We start from the raw sequence: 24,771 nt of genomic DNA, 5'->3' as shown, positions 1-24,771 counted from the left end.
TCTTTTGCAGCCCGCAAAGTGTGTAAATCAAATATTTCAGCCTCATTTCTTTGCATCTTTGAACAAATTGGGAGTGCTAAAGAGCAAGTGTCCTCCCTTTACATTCCCTGAAGCACCATAGAAAGGATCCAGGCCCCATCTACTAACTCCTGGATCCAACTAGATGTCCTGGATTTGTATTACATAAGGAGGATGGAGTGACCTTGTGAACTAAACAGACAAATGATGGGAGCAGAAAGTAAACTACCTCATAAGGAAAAAAAAATGAATTAAGATAGCAGAAGGATTAAGAACATGCATTTGAATATTTTAGCTTTTCAATTTCCCTTCTAGCCAGTAGATAATCTCTGGATCACTCCAAGGAAAAGGGATAATAGAATGAACACATACAGAAGAGAACTCAAGGCCATAAACTGCTTACAAATTCATAAAAACCAACCAAGCTCTTTTGGAATCTCCGGATAACATATGGAAGTAGAAAGCAGAATCAGTTATCACAGTCCCATGGATTAGCGATTGCCGGGAAAATTATGTAATTTGCATTTAAATATTGTAGAAAGTTAGCACCCATCCCTCTCCTAGAAGAATGAAATATTTTGAGAAATATTAAAAAGGCAGAATATTATATTTCCCTGGAAACGTGCTTCTTTTTACAGGCAAGAAGTAGACTTACTCTTAATAGCCCCCATCTTTCTTAATAGCCGTAAGCAGATGTCAGCATTTAAGAGATAAAGAGATAGCTAGCTCTATTCATAAGCAAATTCCCTGCAGCAAGATCCGAACAAAGATAGGATTAGTCCTTAGCCACAATAGGAATTGCATCAGCCAAACTTCAACCAAACCTGGGAGCTGAGACAACTACAGAGCCAGCTATGACCCCTACAACAGCCAATAGAATACATGTTCTTGCACAAGAACAGGAAGCTCAAGTTCAAAGCCCAAGAGAAGGTATAAGTACCTCTCACTCTCAACTCCATGAGGTCAGCTGACCAGAATCACAAGTGCTTGCTGGTTCTGCTTCATCAATAAACAATCTTTCCAATCAGCCTCCATGTTTCCAGTGTCTTCTCCCAACTTGGAACTGAACCAGATGGATAAAAAATAGATGTCCTTTTTGCCAACCAATCAACAAACATATGCAGGAAATACACAATAGTAATACAGGACTTCAATTATCCTGATACCAATTGGAAAACTAATTCTGCACCAAGTGAGAAATCAAATAAATTCCTAACCAATCTAGCTGACAACTTTGTTGTCTAAAAGGTAGAGGATAGAACTAGAGGGACAGCCATACTGGACTTAATTCTTACAAACAGAGAAGAAGTAATTGAGGGAGTTGAAACTGCAGGAATCTTGGGTGAGAATGACCATGTCATACTAGAATTCAACATAACACAAACACAAGCAATAGAACATAATGACACCAGAGTCTTGGATTTTAAAAGAGCTGATTTCAATAAACTCAGAGAGAACTTGGGAAAGATTCCAAGGATGAAAATCCTAAAGGGGAAAACAACTAAAGAATCTTGGGAAACTCTGAAAAGTACAATCATAGAAGCCCAAACTAGCACAATACCACTGAGAAAGAAAAACAAGAAATCCAAGAAGAAACCAGCATGGCTGCACAAAGATCTCTCTGGCAAACTGAAAGAAAAAAAAGGAGAAGTACAAAAAATGTAAAGAGCGACATACAACTAAGGCAGAATATCAGCAGATAGCCAGAATCTGCAAAGATGAAGTCAGGATAGCAAAGGCTTAGAACGAACAAAGACTTGCAACAAAAGTCAAAGATAATTTTAAAAAAGTTTCTTCCAACATATAAATAACAAGAAAAAAATCAAGGAAACAGTCGGTCCACTAAAGAGAGAATATGGCAAGGAAGTAACAGGCAACAGAGAGAAAGCAGAACTGCTTAACTCATTCTTTGCATCTGTCTTCACACAAAAAGAAAAAATTGCTCAACCCACCAAAAACATAACTGTAAAAGACAGACCAGAAATAAAAGTTAAAATAAGCAAAAAAAAAAAAATAGTAAGAGAACACCTGTCTGATCTTGATGAAAACATATTGCTGGGGCCTGATGGATTACATCCCAGAGTTTTAAAGGAGCTGGCAGAGGTCATCTCAGAACCACTGCACCATATCTTGGAGCACCGGGGAACTACCAGAGGACTGGAAAAGAGCTGATGTGGTTCCCATCTTCAAAAAAGGGGGAAAAAAACAGACCCAGGAAACTATAGACCAATCAACCTAACATCAATACCCAGGAATATACTGGAAAAGATAATAAAAAAACAGATCTGCCAACATCTAGAAACAAGTAAAGTAATAACTAGCAGTCAGCAAGGTTTGTTAAGAACAGATCATGCCAAACCAATCTTATTTCATTCTTCAACATAGTGATTAAATTAGTAGACCAGCAAAATACTGTGGACATAATATATTTAGATTTCAGCAAGGCATTCAATAAAGTAGACCACAACCTACTTCTTAGTAAGCTAGAAAAAAGTGGAATAGATAGCACTACCACTAGATGGACTCACAACTGGCTGACAAACCATACCCAACAAGTAGTCCTTAATGGGTCTAAGTCTACATGGAGGGAAGTAAGCAATGGAGTGCCACAAGGTTCTGTCTTAGGCCCAGTACTCTTCAATATCTTCATTAATGACAGATGAGGGACTAGAAGGGAAATTTACCAAATTTGCAAGATAGTAAACTGGCAGGAATAGCTAACACCCAAGAAGATAGGCTCAAGATCCAGATGGATCTTGACAGACTAGAACACTGGGTCATATTTAACAAAATGAAATTCTATGTAGAGAAAAGTAAAGTCCTACACTTAGGCAAGAAAAACCAAAAGGACACATATAGACTGGGTGAAACCAGGCTCAATAGCAGTAACTGTGAGGGGGATCTTGGACAACCAGCTAATATAAGCCAGTAGTGTGTAGCCGCCGCCAAAAAAAGCTAATGCAATCCTAAGTTTTATTAACAGAGGGATAGAATCAAGATCAAGTGAGGTACTAATACCACTCTATAAAGCCTTAATAAGACTACACCTAGTTTTGGTCACCACATTATAAAAAAGATGTGAGACTCTAGAAAAAATACAAAGAAGAGTAACCAGGATGATTAGGGGACTGGAGACTAAAACATAATGAAGAATGGTTACAGGAACTGGGCATGGCTAGTCTAGTGAAGAGAAGGACCAGGGGAGACATGATAGCAGTCTTCCAATATTTGAGGGGCTGCCACAGAGAGAAAGGGGTCAAGTTATTTTCTAAAGCACCTGTAGGTCAGACAAGGAATAATGGATGGAAACAGGATTTAACCTGGAAATAAGGAGAAACTTTCTGACAGTGAGAACAATCAACCAATGGAACAGCTTGCCCTCGGAAGTTGTGGGAGCGCCATCACTTGAGACTTTCAAGAAGAGATTGGACTGCCATTTGTCAGAAATGGTGTAGGGTCTCCCATTTGGGCACGGGGTTGGACTAGATGACCTACAAGGTCCCTTCCAACTCTGATTATCTGTTTTCTGATATTTCTTCCAACAATATAATGCCATTTTCCCCTTTTTAATTAAAGAACAAACCAAATGTTATTATCATTCAAAACTCTTTGTCCTCAAATTTTGCCATGAAGTTCACTGTCCTTTTAAAAATTATCATACATGATAGATTTGATCAAAACTGCATATATTCATGGACATAATATATAGAATTGCCATATTTCAGGGAGAAAAACCCTTCCTTTTTAGGACCCTGTAATCCCTTAATTTTTGGTAGAAACAGGGCAACTGAATGAAGCTGAGTGTTTACTGGCCGGATACCACACAAAGTTCACAACAGATATTTTTGCTTTGCAAACTAGATCAGAAACATCTGCTGCTACTTAGGATTAAACTCTCAACTTTCCAAGTAGCAGGTGTCTTCACCACTAGGCAAAACAACAACAACATGTAATAGATGTCTCCTCTAAAATATGTACATAGTTCCCTTAAAAATAAAAAGGTATTTATTTTTATTTTATTTTATTTATTTGATTTGTCAATCGCTTACAAGATAATAGATATAAGTATAAACATGAGTAAGAATACAGGAAATAGGTACGAATAAATGGGGACAATAGGACAGGGACGGTAGGCAAATGAATTTGACATATTTGCAAAAATGAAGCAATCCAAATTAACAGATTCACCCATTTCTATGTTGCATTCATTTTTCTTTTCCAGCAGCCATCAAAGAGAGCAGGAACTCAGAATATCCAGGAGATGGCACTCCAAGGCCAGCTGTTTTTCCTATACTGAGACCTAGCATCTGCAGTATTTACTTACATCAGTGCATATCCTAAAAACATACCCTAGTCAATCTTGTTGCCTATTGGTGGTTTAAATGATCCTAAATGACATCTTCTTTAATGACATGAAGACTGCTTGAAGAGGTTGTAAGCCAAACACAAAGTTCTCTGCAAGTTTCCAGAGCTCAACTACTGAGAGATTGATTCCATGTTGAGACAGCTGCTTACAGTTTTGGCTAGTATCAGAAAGAGATCTACTTAGCCATTGTGGTTTACTCAACAAACTGTAGTTAAGAATCCAGACTGTGAGAATGTTATGTTAAGTGTCACTGAGACAGACTCAATCCCAAATGACTATATAGAAAAATGCTTGGAATTTCAATCTTACAATTCTTCACAAAAAAGACATCTCAAACCAGTGGCCAATCTTTATTTGTCCAGGACTTGTGGCCTGGTTCTTCTTACAATCCATGGTACTACTCTGAAAGCCATAATTGACCACAATAAAACTATGTGATTTGTATGGAAGAGATTACCTGTATGGAATTCTGTACAGGTAAGCAACCTGAATGAAACTGATAGAGAAGGATTAATTGCAAACATATGAATTATTGCAATCAATGAACCAGTCAAAAACTCAGAGAAAAATTGCTCTGTAGATCAATATACTTTTCTACTGAAAAATTGGTCTGGGCAGGCCAGATGAGTTCAAATCTAAGGAAGGGCTAATCTGACCACAGCAATGACTCAGTCTGCAATATTTGCTAAACCCATTTATAGTAGTATTTATATAGCATGCTATTCCCACATGAAGAAACTGGTTCTGGTGAGTTCTCAGCATGAATCTTAGACGGATTGTGTCAGCTCCCAAAATGAGTACCAGGATGGGAAAATGGGGTTAAATTGTAGGTAGGAACCACTCTTCCATTCTGCCTGTCACTTGTTTTCCAGACCAGGAATAAAAAAAAGTGCTATTTTAAGGGTAGATCTTGTTCTCCCCACTTCTTTTACTTGTCTGAAAGAAAGGTGACAAGCAGAGCAAAGCAATGCAATTGCCTAATTACTATAGCAGGAAAAGTGAGGAGAATTGAATAACTGACAGCTAAAAGCTGCTTCTCCCTTCCTGTTTTGCAGCCTTTTTTTTTTTACATATCACCAGCCATCTTCTAGACATCTGTCAAAAAGCACAGTTATCCATCACCTCAATTCTGCTGAAATGCCTGATCTAGAGGGGGGAGAGTGCATTCTGCCCAATAAAGCGAGATAGTAACCATCCCCATTTCCCTGCCATAAGCACCTGATATGCACTTTCTGAGGTAAAGTGTGTAGTATTTATTGTATGGATGTATTCTGTCTAGTAAAGTAAGCAATCTCTTGCTTTACTAAGCAGAATGAAACCTCCCTGTACCCCTCCCAACACCTGCAGGCCACAAGCATTCCAGTGCCTGATCTGCAGGAGGCAGGCAATTCGACAATAAGATAGGAGAGGGAGGATGCGTTGTTTGGTAAATCCGCCTCCTTTCATGTGAATAGAAGTGATCGCTTCCGCTTGGCAAGTTCAATCTGTCAGAAGTACAAATACAGAAATATACAAATGAACATAGAGATATAGATATCAGCAAGGTTGGGAGCTAGTTTTAAGAGAAGAACCAGCCGTTTGTCACAACACACCTTGTCCCTGAGAAAAAGCAATTTTTTTTTGTTTTTTCCTAATAGCACCAGAGCATGGGTGTCAAACTCGCTGCATCATGTTCCCGTCACGTGACCTTTTTCCCTTTGCAGAGCTGGGATGGGTGGGGCCTGTGCTTAACACATCTGGGTCGCCCATGGGCCACAGGTTGACACCCCCACTCCAGAGGATTTCACCAATCACTTTCCTTAATTTGTCTCAAGATAAATTTATGGGGACAGCTTCAGTTGCTAGCCTTGTTTCTGAAGCATAAGAAGACTCACAATGAAGGCAGCACCCAAGTATGCTGGTACTTTTGTGTTGTCAGTGGATGGAAGGACATCTCATTAAAGTGTCTCTGAAAATCTCTACATCATCCAATGAAGCCCTTCAGCATTTCCAGTTCCAGCTGAGAATTAGCAGGATAGAGAAAAAAATATGTGTTTCTGGCATCAAGTGTCTCCTTATTATCTCAGGCTTTTAATTCAGCAAGTTGATATGCTCCTGCTTTGTTGAAGCTATTTCTTCTTTTTAATTCTAAAGCCTTTCTTGAAATACTACCTAGTTTCTGATTACTGCTGCTGCTGCTGCACTAAAGTAGTTTATAGAACTACTGGGACAGTTTAAAATCATTTAAATTACATTATTTCAAATAGCTTAAACTGTTAACAGCTTCAAGAAAAAATTAAACATTTGTTAAAATTCCCTAGCAAGCAGGATCAGACCTGATTAGTTCTTGGATGCGAGATTACCAGGAAACACTAAAGCTAAAGACTAGATTGGAAAGTTGAAAACACTTCTTGGAGGAAGACAAAGGCAAACAGCCCCTGTATTACAAGAAAACTATATGCAGTCTCAGTTCATGCAGTCTCAAAGAATCAAGGATGGTTTGAGGGAGCCTTTACTTTTATAATGGGATGACTTAATATGCTTGTTCAGTTTATGGAAATAGTTAAGCTTTGTGGCAATTGCCACAGCATTGTGATTTTCATTTCTTTCTTTTCTGGTTTACTTTTAAAAATGTGTGTGATTTACACCCCAGTGTAAGTCCTCCCAGGGATTTATAGTTGTTGTTTTTTCACAATGCAGCCTTCAGCAGCTTGTCCCAGATTAACAAGGTTGGAAGGGACCTTGGACCTTCTCGTCCAACCCACTGCTCAAGCAGGAAACCCTATAACATTCCGGACAAATGGCCACCCAATCTCTTCTTAAAATCCTCCACCCACAATTTCTGAAGGCAAGCCATTCTACCAGGAATGAAGTTTAACAACTCCCTTTTCAGATTTCAATCCAATTCATCTTTTTAGCCAGAGTGATGGTTTGATGTTCTGCTTGGATCATATTTAATATAACTCCTATCATATATAGATTCTGCTTCTTGTGGAAGGAAGGAAGGAAGGAAGGAAGGAAGGAAGGAAGGAAGGAAGGAAGGAAGGAAGGAAGGAAGGAAGGAAGGAAGGAAGGAAGGAAGGAAGGAAGGAAGGAAGGAAGGAAGGAAGGAAGGAAGGAAGGAAGGAATTTTAAACATTTTTCCTGTCAGTTGGGCTAGAACAGAAGAGACAGAATTCTTGTCAATTTCATCTATTAAAAACACAAAAACAAACACAGGTCTATTCTGCACTATTTAATCTCTGGTTCTATAGTAAACTTTTTGTGTAGTGGCACAAAACATAAACAGTATTTGTGTTAACTTCTAGATAGGGTTGGATTGAGGATAACTTCATGCATCCTTGCCCTCAGAAATAATGGGTGAATCAAATTCTCAGTCAGGGTAAACTGGAAATGAGGCTATGCCTAGATGGTCTATGGTCTATGGTCATCTAACATTGTTCTGCCAAAATAACAGTCATGAGAACAAATTTAAAACTGCCACAATAGCTACCAAGAAGTTCATCATTACAGATTTACTAGTGGCCCTAAAGCAAGCTTTCAGTTCTTCAGATAGCTTCTAGTAGGTTGAGAGGTAGGAAGGAGACTAGACAAAATCTCAGCTGATTATCTACTTAATATTTGTACAATGGTTAATTTGGAGATCCTATAGTCTGAAGCTCCAATTTCATCTGTCTGCCCCATATTAGGAATGCTACCCTTATCTCCAGATCATGGTCTCAGATTGGATTCTGCCACACCCAGAAATGAACTATTCAGCAAACAATTTAAGTAGGTGGTATCTTCCTCATCTTCATTTGTCCCACCAATCCAATATAAAAGTAACTATCTGAAATTCATACTCGGAGTTGATTAGCCTCTTGATTAGTTGACTGCTTTTTTTAAAGAGGAAAGCAAAACATGTCCCCTCTGTCATTTACTTCCTGCCTTGGCTGCCAGCTTTCAAATGCTTGCATATGCAGGGACAACTGGTCAGCATTAGCTGACAGCATTTCTTAGATATCACTTGTTCTAATAATAAATCTGCATTCAATCTCCTTGGAAGATCTGTCTGCTTTGTCCATTTCTGTTAGGGCCTACCCTCCAAATGAGGAGAGTATCATAGTTCAGGTAATTTTGACTTTCTGTGGGTGCTTATCGCCCAAGAGATATTAACTCTTTGCTCCAATTTCTAGTGACTTGCTCTGTGTCTAGGTGCCAATTTCTTCCCTTTTTTCATTGCCTTTAAACAAAGCAGGAGATCACCACTGAAAGTTTGCCTTCTGGAGCAAGCTCAGCATCATCCAGTCACTGCCCTGGAAGGAGGATTTGATGTTTGGATAGATGGCTGGATTCCTCAAGACCCCTGTTGCCACTGACAGCTGCTACCCGTGTCCATGGAAACAATTCTGGGCAGCCCAGGAGGAAGGTAGAAACAGACAGCCGAGGGAGGAATCTGATTTACAAAGGATCACACACTCCTCCAGACTCTGGAGCCCATGGCAAGGTAGCTAGCAGTCATTCAGGGTCAGGGTGTGAGCAAGTCACAGGGACTTTAGCATTTTGGGCAGAGAACAAGTAGGAAATTAAACAAGAGACAATCCTCTGATCTACCTACCAAATAAGGTGAATTTGGGAGGACACCAACCCGGTCCTCATCCTCTAGCTTTTATTGAAAGCATAACAGGAGGGTAAACAACATAAAACAACATAATCTGGAAGATGTGAGCACAATAACAGCAGCAGATGGGTATGAACTGTTTATGAGAGGCTGGCTGTGAATCTTGAAGCGTGTTCCTGAAAAAGGAATATTCATCAACTCTGCCATCTTTTAAGGGACAACTCCAGTTCCTTACATATCTGTGATCTTCCCGAGTGATCCACTTACCTGGTTTTATTCTCAGAAAGCCTTCTCAGCACTGACAAGAGCTCCAGAAGTCTGCTAGTCAGACTGAAGTTCAACAGGAAAACAGAGATACTTAGATTCCAGAATGACAGGTAAGCAAAAAAGAAAGGGAGGGTGGATTGCTATAGGGCAACACATCCAAAAACAGAGCTGAAATATGCTCATTTATTTATTTCTGTTTATAACCTTGTGAACTGCTATTTGAATTTTTTTTTAGTAATGTTGTGTTAAATGGCATTAATTTTAGAGCCTTAAGAAATGCATGTCCAATTTAAACTGTATGTTCTTTAGAGGGCAATGGGGGTGAAGCAGCTTATGTTTCTCTACAAAGTCCTAAAGGCAATGGAAAATATGTTTTTTAATATGAGAATCAGTGATTCTCCTATTAGGGTAGATATTGTAAATGTAACATGATACCTATTGTTTATTATTCATCCAGTATTTTTGAATTTTCACAAAAACTGCAACCTTTAAAATAATAATGAAAATGCTACAGCAGCATGACAACACAGTCCTATTAATGTCTGACTCAGAATTAAATCCAAAGGAGTTCAGTGCATTTCTTTGATGCTCATCTATTCAGTAAAGATGCTGCAGTTATAAAACTGTAGTCAAAGTCCTCTCATACTGCCTTTCTTCCTCTTCCTCCTCTTCATAGCAAGCTATATTTTCAGGATCGGTAAAGATTCTAATAAGTTAATTATGCATGAGAAAGGGTGTAGACAATATTAGGATAGTAACTATGGACTAAGATAAGATCTTCATTCACCAGATTGTGCTACAATGTGCATTTTTGTTCACTTTTTTAAGAGAAAGAATTGAACCATTAGTTGAATCAGGAAGGTGACGCTAGTCCCATATGTTGGGAGGAATGTGGGTGTGGTGTTAGGAAGCATATAGCAGCTTTGCCAAAATAGAGACGGAGCTTCTGCAAATGTTTCTGAAAAAGACCCAGACCTGTTCTTTCCTATTTGTCAGTTAGGAGGGAATAATTTGCAGCACAACAGTTTACAATTGTATTATAAACAATACTAGAGGGGGAAAAAACCTCTTTCTAATAGTAATATCAATTAAGACTGTTGGAATCAGTTACTGGATGTGGTTATGCAAAAGCCTAAAGAGAATATATGTATCCATGTGTTCATAACTATGTTTTTACTTATACCTATTATCTTGTAAACAACTGACAAAAACAAATAAATAAATAAAATAAAATAAAATAAATCTATCAGAAATGCTTTGATTTGCATTCCTGCACTGAACAGGGGTCTGGTTTCAACAAGCTAAATGATTCATAATTCCATGGTTTTATAAGCCTAGGAAAAATAGCAGCAGACAAAAGTTAAACGGAAGAAAATAAAATAGAAGAAGAGGTGAAAAGTTTGCACAATACTTTTCAAATTGGCATCCTTCAGACATGTTTGATTACTATCCTCATCTCACACATTCAACATGGACCATGGGCTCAGGGATAGGAGTTGCAGTTCAATAAAACTAGAAAGTGTCGGGGAAGTTAAACTGTTTTATGTCGTTTCATAAAGTCTTTCAACTTTGTTAATCCACATGTCTTATTTGAAGATTCACTTTCCTGAATATGCAAATCTCACCTGATGACAAATAGTCTTGTACTTTGCCGATTTTCAAAAATGTGGTTTTTGTTGTTGCTGTTTTATTTATTTTTTTTAAAGCATTTCATTGGAAGGGATTTTTGTGGAAAAAAATATAATAAAATGTAACAAAATAAATTTCCTAGAAAGGGATCTTCTAATTGTATCAGCCTTACAAAGAAGGTCAGAGAGGAAACCCAACCAAGTATACAAGTTCTACTTTATTGAAAAGCTACTTTAATAGAATCTTGCAAATGTAAAAGCACAATTCTCCTATCTTCTTCTTTATAACCCAGAGAAACTAGGAAAGGTTCATTCCAACCTTCATGCCTACCAAATATCCAGCTGGGGGTTATGCTGCCTCTTAACTGACCATTCCCTAAACTATATCATGCTCATGAGCAGGATTTCGATTACCCTCCTTTTTGGAATCTCTCTCTATTTTTAGGGATTATATTAGAGTTAATGGATGTTTGCTGCCTCACAATGTAGTACACCATATCACCAATAGGTGATCAGGCTAGGAAAAGACTTTGGGATGTCATACAAGAGTTTTGGGTGCTGCATCTTGTTTTACTGCTTTGGATAATTTCTCTTCTCTAATGGTGGGGAGGGGATATTACACTGACCTATTGCTCTTTAATATTACTAAGTCACATAAATGCTTCCATCAATCTTTTGCAACAAGGAACTTTCTAGACACAATCAATCTATTTTTCCTAGATTTCCCAGGCCTACATACAGCCGGACTGAAAATATGCTAGTTCTTTAGATGCTATAGTAGGCTGCATTTTTAATGATATTTTTCTATTTAGGTTCTGTTGCGGCAGTATTCAGATATATAAGATGATATTTTCTCCTTTTGTGGACAGGCAATAAAAGCCAAATAATTTTAGAACCCATTTGAATCTGCAGTTAGTGAGGTTTGAGAGTGGCTGAGGTTGGTTCGTTGCCACAAGCTTCTGTGTATCTTTGTAGATGACTCCATCATAGCTGGGTGAGCTAAATAGGCGAACCCTTGATTTTGGCCTACTAATGGCATTTTTACCACTTGCCATTCAACTGCCATCATTATTTGTGACTAAAACTGATTAGAGGGTGGTATTTTTTTAATGTTGCCTTTTCTTTGTTTCAAGTGACATTTGTAAATCTCAAAACTGGCATCAAGCACTCCTCCTTAGTTGCACACTCGGTGGAAGTAACCCCTGTTCCATGCATATTAAAGTGGAGTTGTCTGTAGAAGATGGATAAATTATAGCAAGTCCTATCTCATAGCAATGTTAGTGTGCAAGCATCTCCCTTATATGCCTAAACTGTGATCCTCAGATGCCTCAGATGTTTCTTGCTTGTTAGCCAAAAACAGGACAGCAAGACCAGCTGGCTAGTTTTCTGCTAGTAATTCCCAATTTCCAGTCAAAAGTGTGTGTGAGCATCCTATATCAAGTTAAATCCAAAAACTTCTAGGAAACTTCTGAGTGATTGGCACTCAAGCAAATCTATAGGCACATAGAAATAAATCACATTTATGCACTATTCAAAAGAGGCAATCAACACCCAAATAATCTAGGATTAGCGCCAGGAACAACACTAGAAAAACAATCAAGCAGAAAACAAAATCTTAATCAGGGAAGTACCAACTCAGACAAACAACCAAGTAGTAAAGAATACAATAGTCTAATCAAGAAACTACCAAGAAGAAAACAACACCCCCACCAATACTGAGAGAGCAGGCTAATATTTATAGTACAACAAACCCCCGCTCCCTTTAAGCACTGAAGATGTTACCTAGCCGGGTAACAAAACAGCTGCAAGAAAACAACCCAGCTCAGAAAGCACCAAGGATTCCACAATTCAATTTTCTTCCATGATGATCTTCAAGCCCATTTACCTAGAAATGATTTCAGAGGCATTAAATACATTAGTGTGAATTGCAGCTTTAAAAAGGTACAAACTGAATGCATGACAAACGTGTTGTTGCTCATTATATAACCATATGAAGAAGACAGCTTGAGTTTTCAAGAAGCTCCAACTGTCCCAATTTTCTGATCATTTGCACTTGCTAGTTCTGCCTCTATTTTTAAAAATCATTTTCACAATTTGTGGGCGATGGGAGATTTCTAGTATAATTCCTCTTGGTGACTCAGCAGCCTCCACAGCCCTTTGAAATCCTGGCGCAGTCCAAATGCAGAGGCTGTAAGTCCCATAAAACCCAGCCAGGCTGATAAACATTTGAATGCAGTGGACAGCCTGCCTTCCCACACATGGTTGAATTGTTGCTGAGGCCCTTTCTCATGAAAACAAAAATATATTAGGAGACTGGAGGCTAAAACATACAATGAATGGTTGCAGGAACTGGGTTTGGCTAGTCTAGTAAAGAGAAGGACCAGGGAAGACATGATAGCAGTCTTCCAATATTTGAGGGGCTGCCACAGAGAGGAAAGAGTCAAGCTATTTTCTAAAGCACCCGAAGGCCAGACAAGGAATAATAGGTGAAACTGAGGAAACTGAACAAGGAGAGATTTAACCTGGAAACAAGGAGAAATTTTCTGACAGTGAGAACAATCAACCAATGGAACAGCTTGCCCTCGGAAGTTGTGGGAGCGCCATCAGTTGAGGCTTTCAAGAAGAGATTTGTTTAAGTTTTCTTTTAATATATATTTCATCCAGGTAATAAAAGTGGTTTGGACGTCATTGGCATCTGCTGGGGATGAGGTCGAAATATGCAACCTAGTGCCTTTGGTATAGCAACTGTGCTCAGATAAAAATCTAGGCCTTCAATTGTGATATTGCATTCAGTGTCTTTAGATTTTCACCCCAAATGCTGCTGCTTTGAAATCTCGAGCTCACTGTACCTAGACCAGGCTGGCCCATTCTAATGTCCTCAAAACGTATTGGACTGTACTTCCCATATTCCAAGCTAGCAAAGCTTGGTAGTTGGACGGGATGGAATCTGTGGTCCAAGGTATATGTAGAATTCTATGTTGTGGTGAGCTCAGGACAGAAGCCAAGGTTTTAAATGTTTGTTTTATTCATTTAAACCAGCTAAAAAAGTTTACAGGCCCCCTAAAGGCAGCTTTCATAAAAGATTATGCAACATTTACCCTTCAGAATAAATAAAGGTACATTTCATAAAATGTCACATTGTACTCCTAGCAATAATACCATTTTTCATCAAAAGTAGATTTTATAAAAATCCAGTGACCTTAATAGTTCATTTCTATTTATTTCTCCTGCACAGGAGTTACCTAGGGAGAGGCCTTAGGCTTGTGAAAGTTTCCCTATGATCCAAAGTAGACTATTTAATGCTCTATCAGGTTGTGATCAAGACAAGGAACAAGCTGGAAACGTTTCTCACCCCCAAAGAGGGCTGAGTTAGACTTTCTACTTAGCCCATCAATGATTAGGTGTCTGGAGGCTAAACCAGAGGTGGTATTTCGCCGGTTCTGACAGGTTCTGGAAAACTGGTAGTGGAAATTTTGAGTAGAACCAGCAAATACTGCCTCTGACTAGCCCCACCAACCCCATCTATTCTCTGCCTCCTGAGTCCCAGCTGATTGGCTGGGTCTTCTTTGGTTGCCCTGCACAGAAAAACAGCTGGAAAGCAGGTTAGTGGGGTGGGGAGGGAATGGGGAGTTTGCAGTATCCTTCCCCTGCCACGCCAACCAAGCCATGCCCACCAAGCCATACCCACAGAACCAGTAGTAAAAAAATTGAATACCAGCACTGGGCTAAACCATATGATGAATGGTTGTGGGAACTGAGTATGTCTAATCTAACAAAGAAAAGGACTAGGGGTGACATGATAGCAATTTTCCGATATTTGAGGGGGTGTCAGAGTGAAGGAATTGACCTGTTTTCCAAAGTACTTGAGGGCAGAACAAGAAGTAACAGATGGAAGATTATCAAAGAGAGATCCAACCTAGTATTAAGGACAAATTTCCTGATTAAACAATTGATCAGTAGAACAGCTTCACTGGAGGCTTTCAAAAAGAGATTAGGCAGCCATTTGTTCAGAATGGTATAGGTGTTATGTCCCTGGAACTCTAGGAGTTCCCACTCAGGTCCGTTCACATTGCGGGGGCGGTTTTTCCCCCTCGCTCATTGGTTGATTCTCCCCAGCAGCCAGCTATAAAAGCAGGCTGCGGGGTCCAACCAGTTGCTGATCGCTGCGAGCCAGTTCCAGGCTTGGCAAGCGCGGTCAGTCCTTTATTGTTATAATAAAGTATTTGTTGCACTAATGCTCTGGTCCAGCCTCTCATTACCCAAACTTAACACTGGCGACGAGGATGGGATGGCTACCAGAAGCACAATGCAACCGCTGAGTCACTAGCCGCCGATCCGCAGCCAGAGAGAACGATCGGCCGGCGATAAGAGCAACGCTGATCCGCAGCCAGAGAGAGCGGTCAGCAAGCAACGAGAGCGAATGCTGATCCGCCGCCAGAGAAAGCGGTCAGCAAGCAACGAGAAGCGAACGCTGATCCGCAGCCAGAGAAAGCGGTCAGCCAGCAACGAAAGTGATAAGCGTCTGTAGCCGCTTGTTAGCCCAGCTACAGGAAAAGTGAAGCGCTGCGAGCCGCAGCCGCTCGTTTCTTTAGGCGCGAAATTCAAACGGCTGTCATTTGAATTTCAAACCTAAAAAGTACAGCGCGTGCTGTAAGTCAAGTCACTGACGCCCACGCAGGCGCGAATTTCAAAACGCTGCCAACGGCTGGCAGCCTAACCTCGTGTTTAGCCCAGAGAGAGAGAGAGGATTGTGAAAAAGCCTCTCCAGAGCTGAAATCACTTGCCTGCCACAGGCACTAGAAACCTTCTGCTGCTACCCCAGAGAGATTTTTCCACAGATTGTACAACCGATTTCCTCACTATGAATTCCAATCCAGTCTTCCCAGCGTTCAAACCGGATGAGGAGAAGTGGGAGTCATACAAGAACCGCTTTAACCATTACATCGACGCAATTGGGCTGGCTGATGCAGGGGAGCACTGGAAAAAATCATATTTCCTGATCTACTGTGGAGCCATCGTCTTTGACACTGCCACAGCACTCGTGGCTCCACGTGAGTTAAAAAACGTTCCATGGTCTGAACTGTTAGAAATCCTTACTAACCACTATTCTCCCAGACCTTCACAGATTGCCAGGCGATTCACCTTCCGTATGAGGAAGCAATCAGACAAAGAGACCATCAACCAGTACATGGCCGCCCTCAGGACCGCAGCACTCCATTGTGGGTTTGGAACCTACCTGGAGGACATGCTCCTCGATCAACTAGTCTGCGGGGTCAAGGATCTCCACCTCCAAAGGCGCCTACTCGCTAAGAAGGACCTCAACCTCGCACAAGCCATCGAGGAGGCCCTGGCAGCAGAACTGGCAGCACACTCAGCCACCGAAATCCATGGTCCAACTTCCAAGCTAACGACAGTTCCAGTCCACTCCGAGGAGGTGGTAGTAGAGGAAGCCCCTAGTGATGAAACCGACATCCACCGCCTCACCAACGCCAGACATCCGCAGGTAGGAGCCAAGCAAGAAAACATCAATCCACCCAAGCACATCACCCTGTGCCTATCCTGTGGTGGATCTCATCCGAGGGCCGCCTGCAAATTCAAAAGAGCCACCTGCAACATCTGCCACAAAAGGGGGCACATCGCGAGAGTCTGTCAAGCCTCTCAAAACTCGGCACAAAGGCACCCTCCCTTCTCACATTCCGGACCTCAGAGGCAAGTATTGAACTGTCGCACTCACCACCATGCCAAGCACACTTGCCATACCATTAGTAAAATCTCTCTCTCCGTTTTGTTAGAAGGTAAACCGTGTCGCATGGAGGTTGACACAGGGTCAGCGCTCTCAATTATCTCGTGGAGCACCCTCAAGAGGCTACAGCCCAGTCTATCAACAAGCCGGCTCCAGAAGTGCCAGTTTAGCCTGAAGGACTACCAGGGGAAGGTCATTCCTGTAATCGGCAGAGGCAAGTTCCTTGTCAATTTTAAAGCTTTCAAAGGTCACCTACCTCTAGTGGTAGTTAACGGCAATCTCCCCACACTCTTGGGGCTCGATTGGTTTCCCCATCTCGTCCTAGGGCTAACAGGGGTCCATGCTGTCTCAACCTCTGACACTGACTCCTTATTCGCTGATTACTCAGATGTATTCAGCGATGAGCTGGGGTGTTATAACGGTACCCCTATCTCATTCTCAGTCGACCCCCAGGCAGTCCCAATCAGGCTAAAACCGCGTAGAGTCCCATTCGCTATTCGGCCAAAACTAGATGCAGAATTGGATAAACTATTAAAACAAGGGGTCATTGAGCCAACAGATTTCGCCAAATGGGAGACGCCCATTGTCACACCCCTCAAAAAAGACGGTAGCCTGAGAATTTGCTCGGACTACAAGACCACAATTAATAAGTTTTTACAAGTTAGCGCTTACCCAGTGCCCGTCATTCAGCATTTATTACACACTTTTGAACCTGGCAGCATTTTTGCCAAATTGGACATGTCTCAAGCGTATCAACAGTTCCCTGTTGACAGCCAAACAGCGGAACTCCAGACCATTTTCACCCACAGGGGTGCTTTCCGGTGCAAGCATCTCCAATTTGGCGTAAGTGTTGCCCCAGGCATTTTTCAATCCCTCATGGAGCGGATTTTGCAGGGCCTCCCTGGTGTAGTACCCTACTTCGACGACATCTTAGTCTCGGCCAGGGACAGACCCCAACTCTTCCAGAGAGTTCGAGCAGTGTTAGAGAGGTTCAGACAGCATGGCCTCAAATTAAAAAAAGAAAAATGTGCCATTGCCACTAGACAGGTGGACTTTCTGGGTTATAAAATTGACGCCTCAGGCATTCACCCCCTGGAGTCCAAGGTTAAGGCAATTCACAAGGCACCCACTCCAACCTCCAAAACTGAACTGCAGGCCTTCTTGGGGCTATTGAACTTTTACGCGTCCTTCCTGCCCCATAAAGCATCAGTGGCAGAACCCCTGCACAGACTGTTGGATAAAAAATCGCCTTGGCACTGGGGTCACAAAGAAGACTCCGCCGCGCCGTCAAATCACTACTCACGTCAGAGGCGGTCCTTATTCAGTTCGACCCCAACCTTCCATTAGTGCTAGCAGCAGACGCATCCCCTTTTGGAATTGGGGCAGTATTAAGCCACAGGCTCCCCAATGGCTCCGAGGCTCCCATCGCTTTTTTCTCCAGGACGCTCTCTGCAACAGAGCGCAATTATAGCCAGATCGATAAGGAAGCTCTAGCAGCTGTTGCAGCAGTGAAGAAATTTCACGAATTTCTCTTTGGCCACTTTTTCGAGCTGGTCACAGATCATAAGCCTCTCCTGGGTCTACTAGCTGGGGACAAACAGACCCCTCAAGTCCTCTCTCCTAGAATGACGAGATGGACCCTTTTCCTAGCGGCATACTCGTATAGACTCATACACCGCCCAGATAAAACATTGTCCCACGCAGACGCTCTCAGCCGCTGCCCCTTGCCGGCTCCAGCCGAAGACCCTGCTCCTGTCCACGCTATCTTTGAGGTCACCCAATTGGACCTCCCCATCACTGCCCTTGACATTGCTGCCAAAACCAAGGCAGACAAAACAATCGCCCAGGTACTGGACTGGGTGAGGAGGGGGTGGCCGGGCGGTGATGTTGAAAACAAATTTACACCTTTCAAGACCCGCCTGCAGGAATTATCCAGTTTGCAGGGCTGTCTGCTGTGGGGCACTCGAGTGGTCATCCCGACCTCACTGCGTACCCGAGTTCTGGAGGCGTTGCACGAGGGGCACCCTGGCATCGTCAGAATGAAGGCATTAGCACGCAGCTACGTATGGTGGCCGGGCCTCGACGAGGACATCATCAGATGGGTAAGCTCCTGCAATCCCTGCCAGGAATCCCGTCCAGCTCCTCCTATTGCCACCCCTACTAAGTGGGAAAGCGCCAGCGCTCCGTGGTCCAGAATTCACATCGACCTAGCCGGCCCATTGCATGGCAAAATGTTCCTAGTGGTCGTGGACTCCTACTCTAAATGGATTGATGTGGCACAACTATCCATGACCACCACACTAGCGATTACCAAGGTATTAACTCGCCTGTTTGTAACACACGGGCTGCCTGACTCCATTGTTTCCGACAATGGCCCACAGTTCGCATCAGCCAAGTTCAGCCGTTTCGCTGCCAACCTGGGCATCCGCCACATCTTCACGGCCCCATTTCATCCTGCCAGTAACGGATTGGCTGAAAGAGCCGTTAGGACCACTAAAGAAGCCCTAGCTAGGTTCAGCAAGGATGACTGGCACCACAAACTCTCGCGTTTCCTGATGAGCCAGCACTCAACTCCGTGCTCAGTCACCAATAAGTCCCCAGCTGAGCTCCTGATGGGCAGGCGCCTGAGGACTGTATTGGACAGACTTCACCCACATTACTGCCCTGACTCTCCCCTCGCTTCCACATCGGGGGTTAGACATTTTATCTTACATGAACCCGTATTCGCGAGGAACTTCGCTGGAGACCCTCTGTGGATCCCGGGCGAGATCGTGGCCATCACCGGACCCAGGTCATATCGAGTCAGACTGGAGGATGGCCGAATATGGAGAAGGCACCTGGACCAGCTGCGAAGGCGTCACAGCACCCTCGTCAGCAGTGACCCAGAATTACAAACCAGAGCGAGGCCTCAGCATCAACCCCACATCAGCATCAATCCCAGTGACCTGCTTACACCAGCAGCCGTTCCAGGGAATCCGGACACGGACAGCGACGTCCAGATGGCTGACCAGTCCGAACCAGTCAACGGGAGCACGTCCCCAGTGACCAGCCCTACGAGTCCCGAGCCAACCCGAACCGAAGGGCGCGTTAGTGACACTCTACCGATTCTGCCTTCCCCTACAGACTCTGAACTGACAGACAACCCACCAGAGCTGCGCCGTTCTGGGCGCCAGCATAAACCTCCTGCCTACCTCAAAGACTATGCGTGTTCGCATCTAGGGGGAAGGGGTGTTATATCCCTGGAACTCTAGGAGTTCCCACTCAGGTCCGTTCACATTGCGGGGGCGGTTTTTCCCCCTCGCACATTGGTTCAGATAGCAGCTCCAGCAATGATTGGCTATAACAACTGGCATGTCCTCTCTCCTCTTCAGTGGCTGATCCATGGCTCATGCAGCCATTTCATCCTAGGCTACTGGGCTGCTATATTTTCTGGTGACCAGCTATGGCTGGGTTTTTCTAAGCTTGCAGATGACCAGATGTCCCTCCATTTAATCAATGAAATGCCGTCAAACCTAGGAGCTCGTGCTCCCTTTAGCCCTTACAATTCCCAGTGGGCACACTTTGGATTGCTGCCCTGGCTGAGAAGTATTTTCCCCTCCCCTCCCTTATTTAAGGTATTGCAAAGCTTCCCTTCTGCTCCCCTGCTCCCCCTCCCCTCTCCCTTTCCTTTCCTTGTTTTTTTAAAAAAAAAACATTTTTAAATTGAAAGTTAGGACTGTTGCTACTCCGTTTCTATGAAGCTGAGCTATGAGTTCTTCCTTGCTAAAAGTTTCTATAGATCTACAGAGGAGCCTAGGAAAAACAATATGTTCCCTATTGCTTGGATTATAGTATCAAAGCAACAATGATGTCATGGGGTTTCTGTTCCATGTGTTCAAATGTCTAGGAAAACAAAAGACACGGAGACGAGTGAGAAGGGCTCTAAGGGAAAGGCAGACACTGGGAAATCCCCCTATCCAGACAGAAACAAGCATCCCTGACTGCAATGCAGCATTACCCAGAGTCTAGTCCTTTACATGGAGCAGATGGGAGAAAGAGGCACAAGGAAGGCAGACATCGATCAGTGGTGGGATATTTTATTACCGGTTCTGTGGGCATAGCTTGGTGGGTGTGGTTTGATGGGCATGGCAGTGGAAGGATACTGCAAAATCTCCATTCCCGCCCCATTCCAGGGAAAGGATAGTGCAAAATCCCCATTCCCACCCCACTAACCTGCTTTCCAGCTCCGTTCTCCTGTGCAGGGCAACAAAAGAAGACCCAGACGATCAGCTGGGACTCAGGAGGCAGAGATTAGATGGGGGCGGGTCCAGTCAGAGGTGGTATTCCGAACTACTCAAAATTTCCACTACCGGTTCTCAGAACTACTCAAAATTTCTGCTACCAGTTCTCCAGAACTGGTTAGAACCTGCTGAATACCACCTCTGACACCGAATCATCTAAAACTGAGCTTGCATTTGAAATGCTGCCACTGCAGGAATTCTTTCCTGGTGGCTTTTCCCACTGTACGGTTTGCTTATCAAAAGTTCTTGGATTCCTTTGCTGTTTATTAATTAGTTGCAATGAATGTTGGCAGGAGTGGGGGGAAGCAAGAGTGACATTTAATCTTTGTGCGGCATGCTGGTAAGTGACAGACACCAGATACCCACAGACACACACACAGAAACACACACACACACACGTACAAAGCAGCGATGATCAGAAATGGCACAACAATATGTGTGAGCCTGAGATAAAATTTTAATTTAATTTAGCATCTAGGAGTGAGATAAAATAAAATGATAGAACAAAAGAAAAGAAAGATGACCACCAGCAGCAATGAGTACAACGAGTACAAGGATCAGATTGGGAATGAGGGTCCTAGAGAAAATCTATCTTTGTGGTTATTACGAGCCAACATTGTCTTGATGGCACATAATCGAAAATAAAATAAACACTTAAAAACTATTCCGTTCATTTTATAATGGGGTCAGGCTATCTCCAGAGCCATTTTTTAAAACTAATTACATTGGCCTTTTCCATCAGATCTGTCAATTAAAGAATTTTGACTAGTGGGGTCTGGGGACAGAGCCATCTCTTCTGTTTCCCCTGTCCTTCTTCCCCCAGAGGTGAGGTCGGACCCCAGTCTCCTGCCCTTTCAGAAGTAACCCTCTTGGGGAGTTGCTTCTGAGTTGCTTCTTTTTAACTTTATTCTATTCCTATTTTATGCCTCCCTGTGGCAGGTGATATTTAATATAATATATGTTACATAATATTTATGTTTTGGTTGTACACCATCCAGATTTCCTGTGAGTGGGATGGGCAGTTTCTAAATTTGATGCATAAATAAATAAAATGCATTTTGTCCTCCATCTTTTAGAGCTTCAGCATGGACTATATCCAAGATGCAGGATGGGCTGAGAGCATGGAAATGACTCAGGATGTTCAGGTTGTACTCATCAGTTTTGAGCTGTTGTCTATAGGAGTGAGAGAGACATTTTTAGACTTGGCTTCTTGCAGCAAATATTTTTAGCTGACACTATTCACTTTTGTAAGCCTCCAGAACTTATTCTTGATCTAAGAGATGGCTGTCATTTGTCCAAGCCTCAGCCTGGACAGGCTAAGGCCTGGAGGTACAAATATATTAATCAAGCTAGGGATCAGATTCTCTGACAGCCTTCTTCTGTAATAAGAAACACTAAACTGTCACTAAACACTAACACAAAAAGGTCTCAAACTTACAGAATTTCTTTGTTCATCAGTTTCTCAATTTTTGGAAGACCTTTTGCTTATATTGCCAAAATGGCAATGATAGAACTTAGAACCTCAGTTGCATTCCTAGCAAGTGTTATAAAACTGTACACATTATTTTCTTAAAATGGATGATGATAATATTCTTGAATTACATCCTGTTAGAAAAACAACTGAAGTATTCCCATGGGGAGAGAATCTATCCTTTGGAAAGGAAGATCAGGGTTTTTAAAAGTTAAATTAATTTCAAAATAGTAAGATCTCTTTAGAGTTGCTGAGAGGACTGTAATGGAAACAAATGTGGTTTTTCTGATTAATCCTCCTCTGGGGGGATTGTCTTAAACTCAGGGTATTCTTACTTTGGGGTGTATATAGTATAATGTATGTAAATATTACTATTAATAGTTTCACTCAAAAATTATTCCCTGTCATGGACAGATTAATCCTACCCATTATTACAGTGAGACAAAATTATCCAGAGAGAAGGGGCATTTTTTTAAATACTTGGATGACACAAGTATTTTTACTGTTGTAAAAAATCAGAGAGGAGCTGACCAGGGCAATCTAGAAGTTGAAATTCATATGTCTAAAAATAGGTCAAAGTCGAGAAATATTGGTCTATAAATCCCAAAGGTGCTTTTTTCAGGAGGCATCTGGACTTTCTGGTTTTTCTTTGAAGACATTTGGCTTCTCATCCAGAAGCTTCTTCAGCTTGGATGAGAAGCAAAACATCTTCAAAGAAAAACCAGAAAATCCAGTTGCCTCTTGTGAAAAAGTACTTTTGGGACAACCATGACCTGGATGACTGAGAATCTCCATAGACATTGGTCTATAAGCGTAATTATAAGCTCTCAGTGATGAGTAGCTACTAATATAGAAACTATTTTATTGGGCTCATTAAGAATTGGCTTATTTTATCTGCCCAACAACAGTGTGAGATTTTACACTGCCAAAGTAATGTTGTTTGGGTATTATAAAAACTTGCCATTTCATTATTACATTCATCTGAGAATCAGTGACAACCCAGCAATACCTAAGGCTGAATAAAGATTTACATGCAGATCACCTCAGTGACAATCTATGTCAATTATCCGCTCTATTATTGCAAGCGAAGATGGCAGATGCCTACTGGGATATACAGCATTCACTTTTTATCTCACAATCAAATCTCTGGCACATTTGATCTCAATCACTGACCTTCTCATCTAACCACACTCTGCTTTCATCTTACATCAAACTTTAGGGAGTTCTTTAGGGGAGGGTTTAATTCTTTAGGGGAATTGTTTTGGTCTTAAGGACCCATAGACATTTGTATCCAATTTTTAATTATTTCCCTAACCCATCTTGAACTAGAAGGAAGACAAAGACCATGGCCTTGGGACAGGTATATATTTGAATTCATTAGCTCTATATTCCCTCAATTTCAAGGGAAATCAGATGAAAGATTTCATCAAAAGTCTGGTTTTAATTGATTGATCAATAGCCCTGAAAGGCAGATGTCTGAGTCATCATTAATTTCTGCTTAATAATTCAAATCAGCATCTTGCTCAATGCAGTCAGTCAGACAAGGCAATTGACAACATCTGTTCACAAGTGCCACTTTGGACACCTCCCTGACACAGTTCACTCCACGTGACTGGCCTGCATTGTGTGCTCCATTAACCTGGGTGGGCAAGATATCAATTGCATACTCTTTGTATAATTCTAAAGGGATTATACTGCAGATATATTCAGAATGATAGGCATAAATAACAGCTAGAGGGAAATCAAGGTTACAACCAAACTAATTGGAATGGTGAGCCCTCCTTGACTCTATGGGCAAAGTGCAGCTTTGTAGCATCTGTTTTGTTTGTTACTAGCACCTCTTGATCTACCAGCTGGAACCAATTGCAAGATAGGATCTCAGTGCAATGGATGTGCACTTACATTAAGGAACAGACTTTTTCTGGATCTATGCTTAGCTAAAAATATATATTTTGGTTACTGTAATAGAACTAATAATCCTCTCGCATAAAAATCATGCCAGGTTCAAAAGACTTATTAGGAAGGAAATGTTTATAGGTTGTATTGGGTCAAAAACTGTGCTGATGTAGTCTAGATCATTCTCAGATCAGTGATCAGACCTAGACTTTCTTTGTGGCCATATATTCTTGGTAATCTTGCCACATTTTGGGCAAGCGTCCAGTCTCTTACCTAAACCCAAGCATCAGGAAGATCTATTCTAGCTTCTTTTAGCTGAGGCAACAAAAGGATCTATTTTCTTCTTTAGTGCTACTTTCATTACATTGATGAGCATCAGTCTCTTTCAGATATCCTAAGATTCAGAAAAGTGTACAACAATGAAAACAATTTCAAAAGACATTTAAACCAGATGCAATAATAATACATGAAGGGTCACCAATCTAGACAAAAAAAAGCCCTTTTAAATAAAATAATGCCAGAA

General features: G+C 41.9%; 1 protein-coding gene across 1 annotated transcript in view; it reads left to right on the top strand.

Annotated features, from left to right (window-relative positions):
* The first annotated feature begins 8,622 nt into the window (after positions 1–8,622).
* Positions 8,623–24,771, top strand: part of EFR3B (EFR3 homolog B) — a 141,834-nt gene continuing 125,685 nt past the window's right edge. The window contains exon 1 of the mRNA XM_087929407.1: positions 8,623–9,340. Within this exon, the coding sequence (XP_087785533.1) occupies positions 9,334–9,340 (7 nt within the window). The 5' untranslated portion in view covers positions 8,623–9,333. The remainder of the gene's footprint in view (positions 9,341–24,771) is intronic.

This window comes from Pseudonaja textilis, chromosome 1 (assembly GCF_049901715.1).
Source record: "Pseudonaja textilis isolate UNSWEBS1 chromosome 1, rPseTex1.2, whole genome shotgun sequence".
In the NCBI taxonomy this organism is placed as follows: Eukaryota; Metazoa; Chordata; class Lepidosauria; order Squamata; family Elapidae; genus Pseudonaja; species Pseudonaja textilis.
The sequence above is the reverse complement of the archived record's forward strand: the minus strand, read 5'-3'. Positions and strand labels throughout refer to the sequence as shown.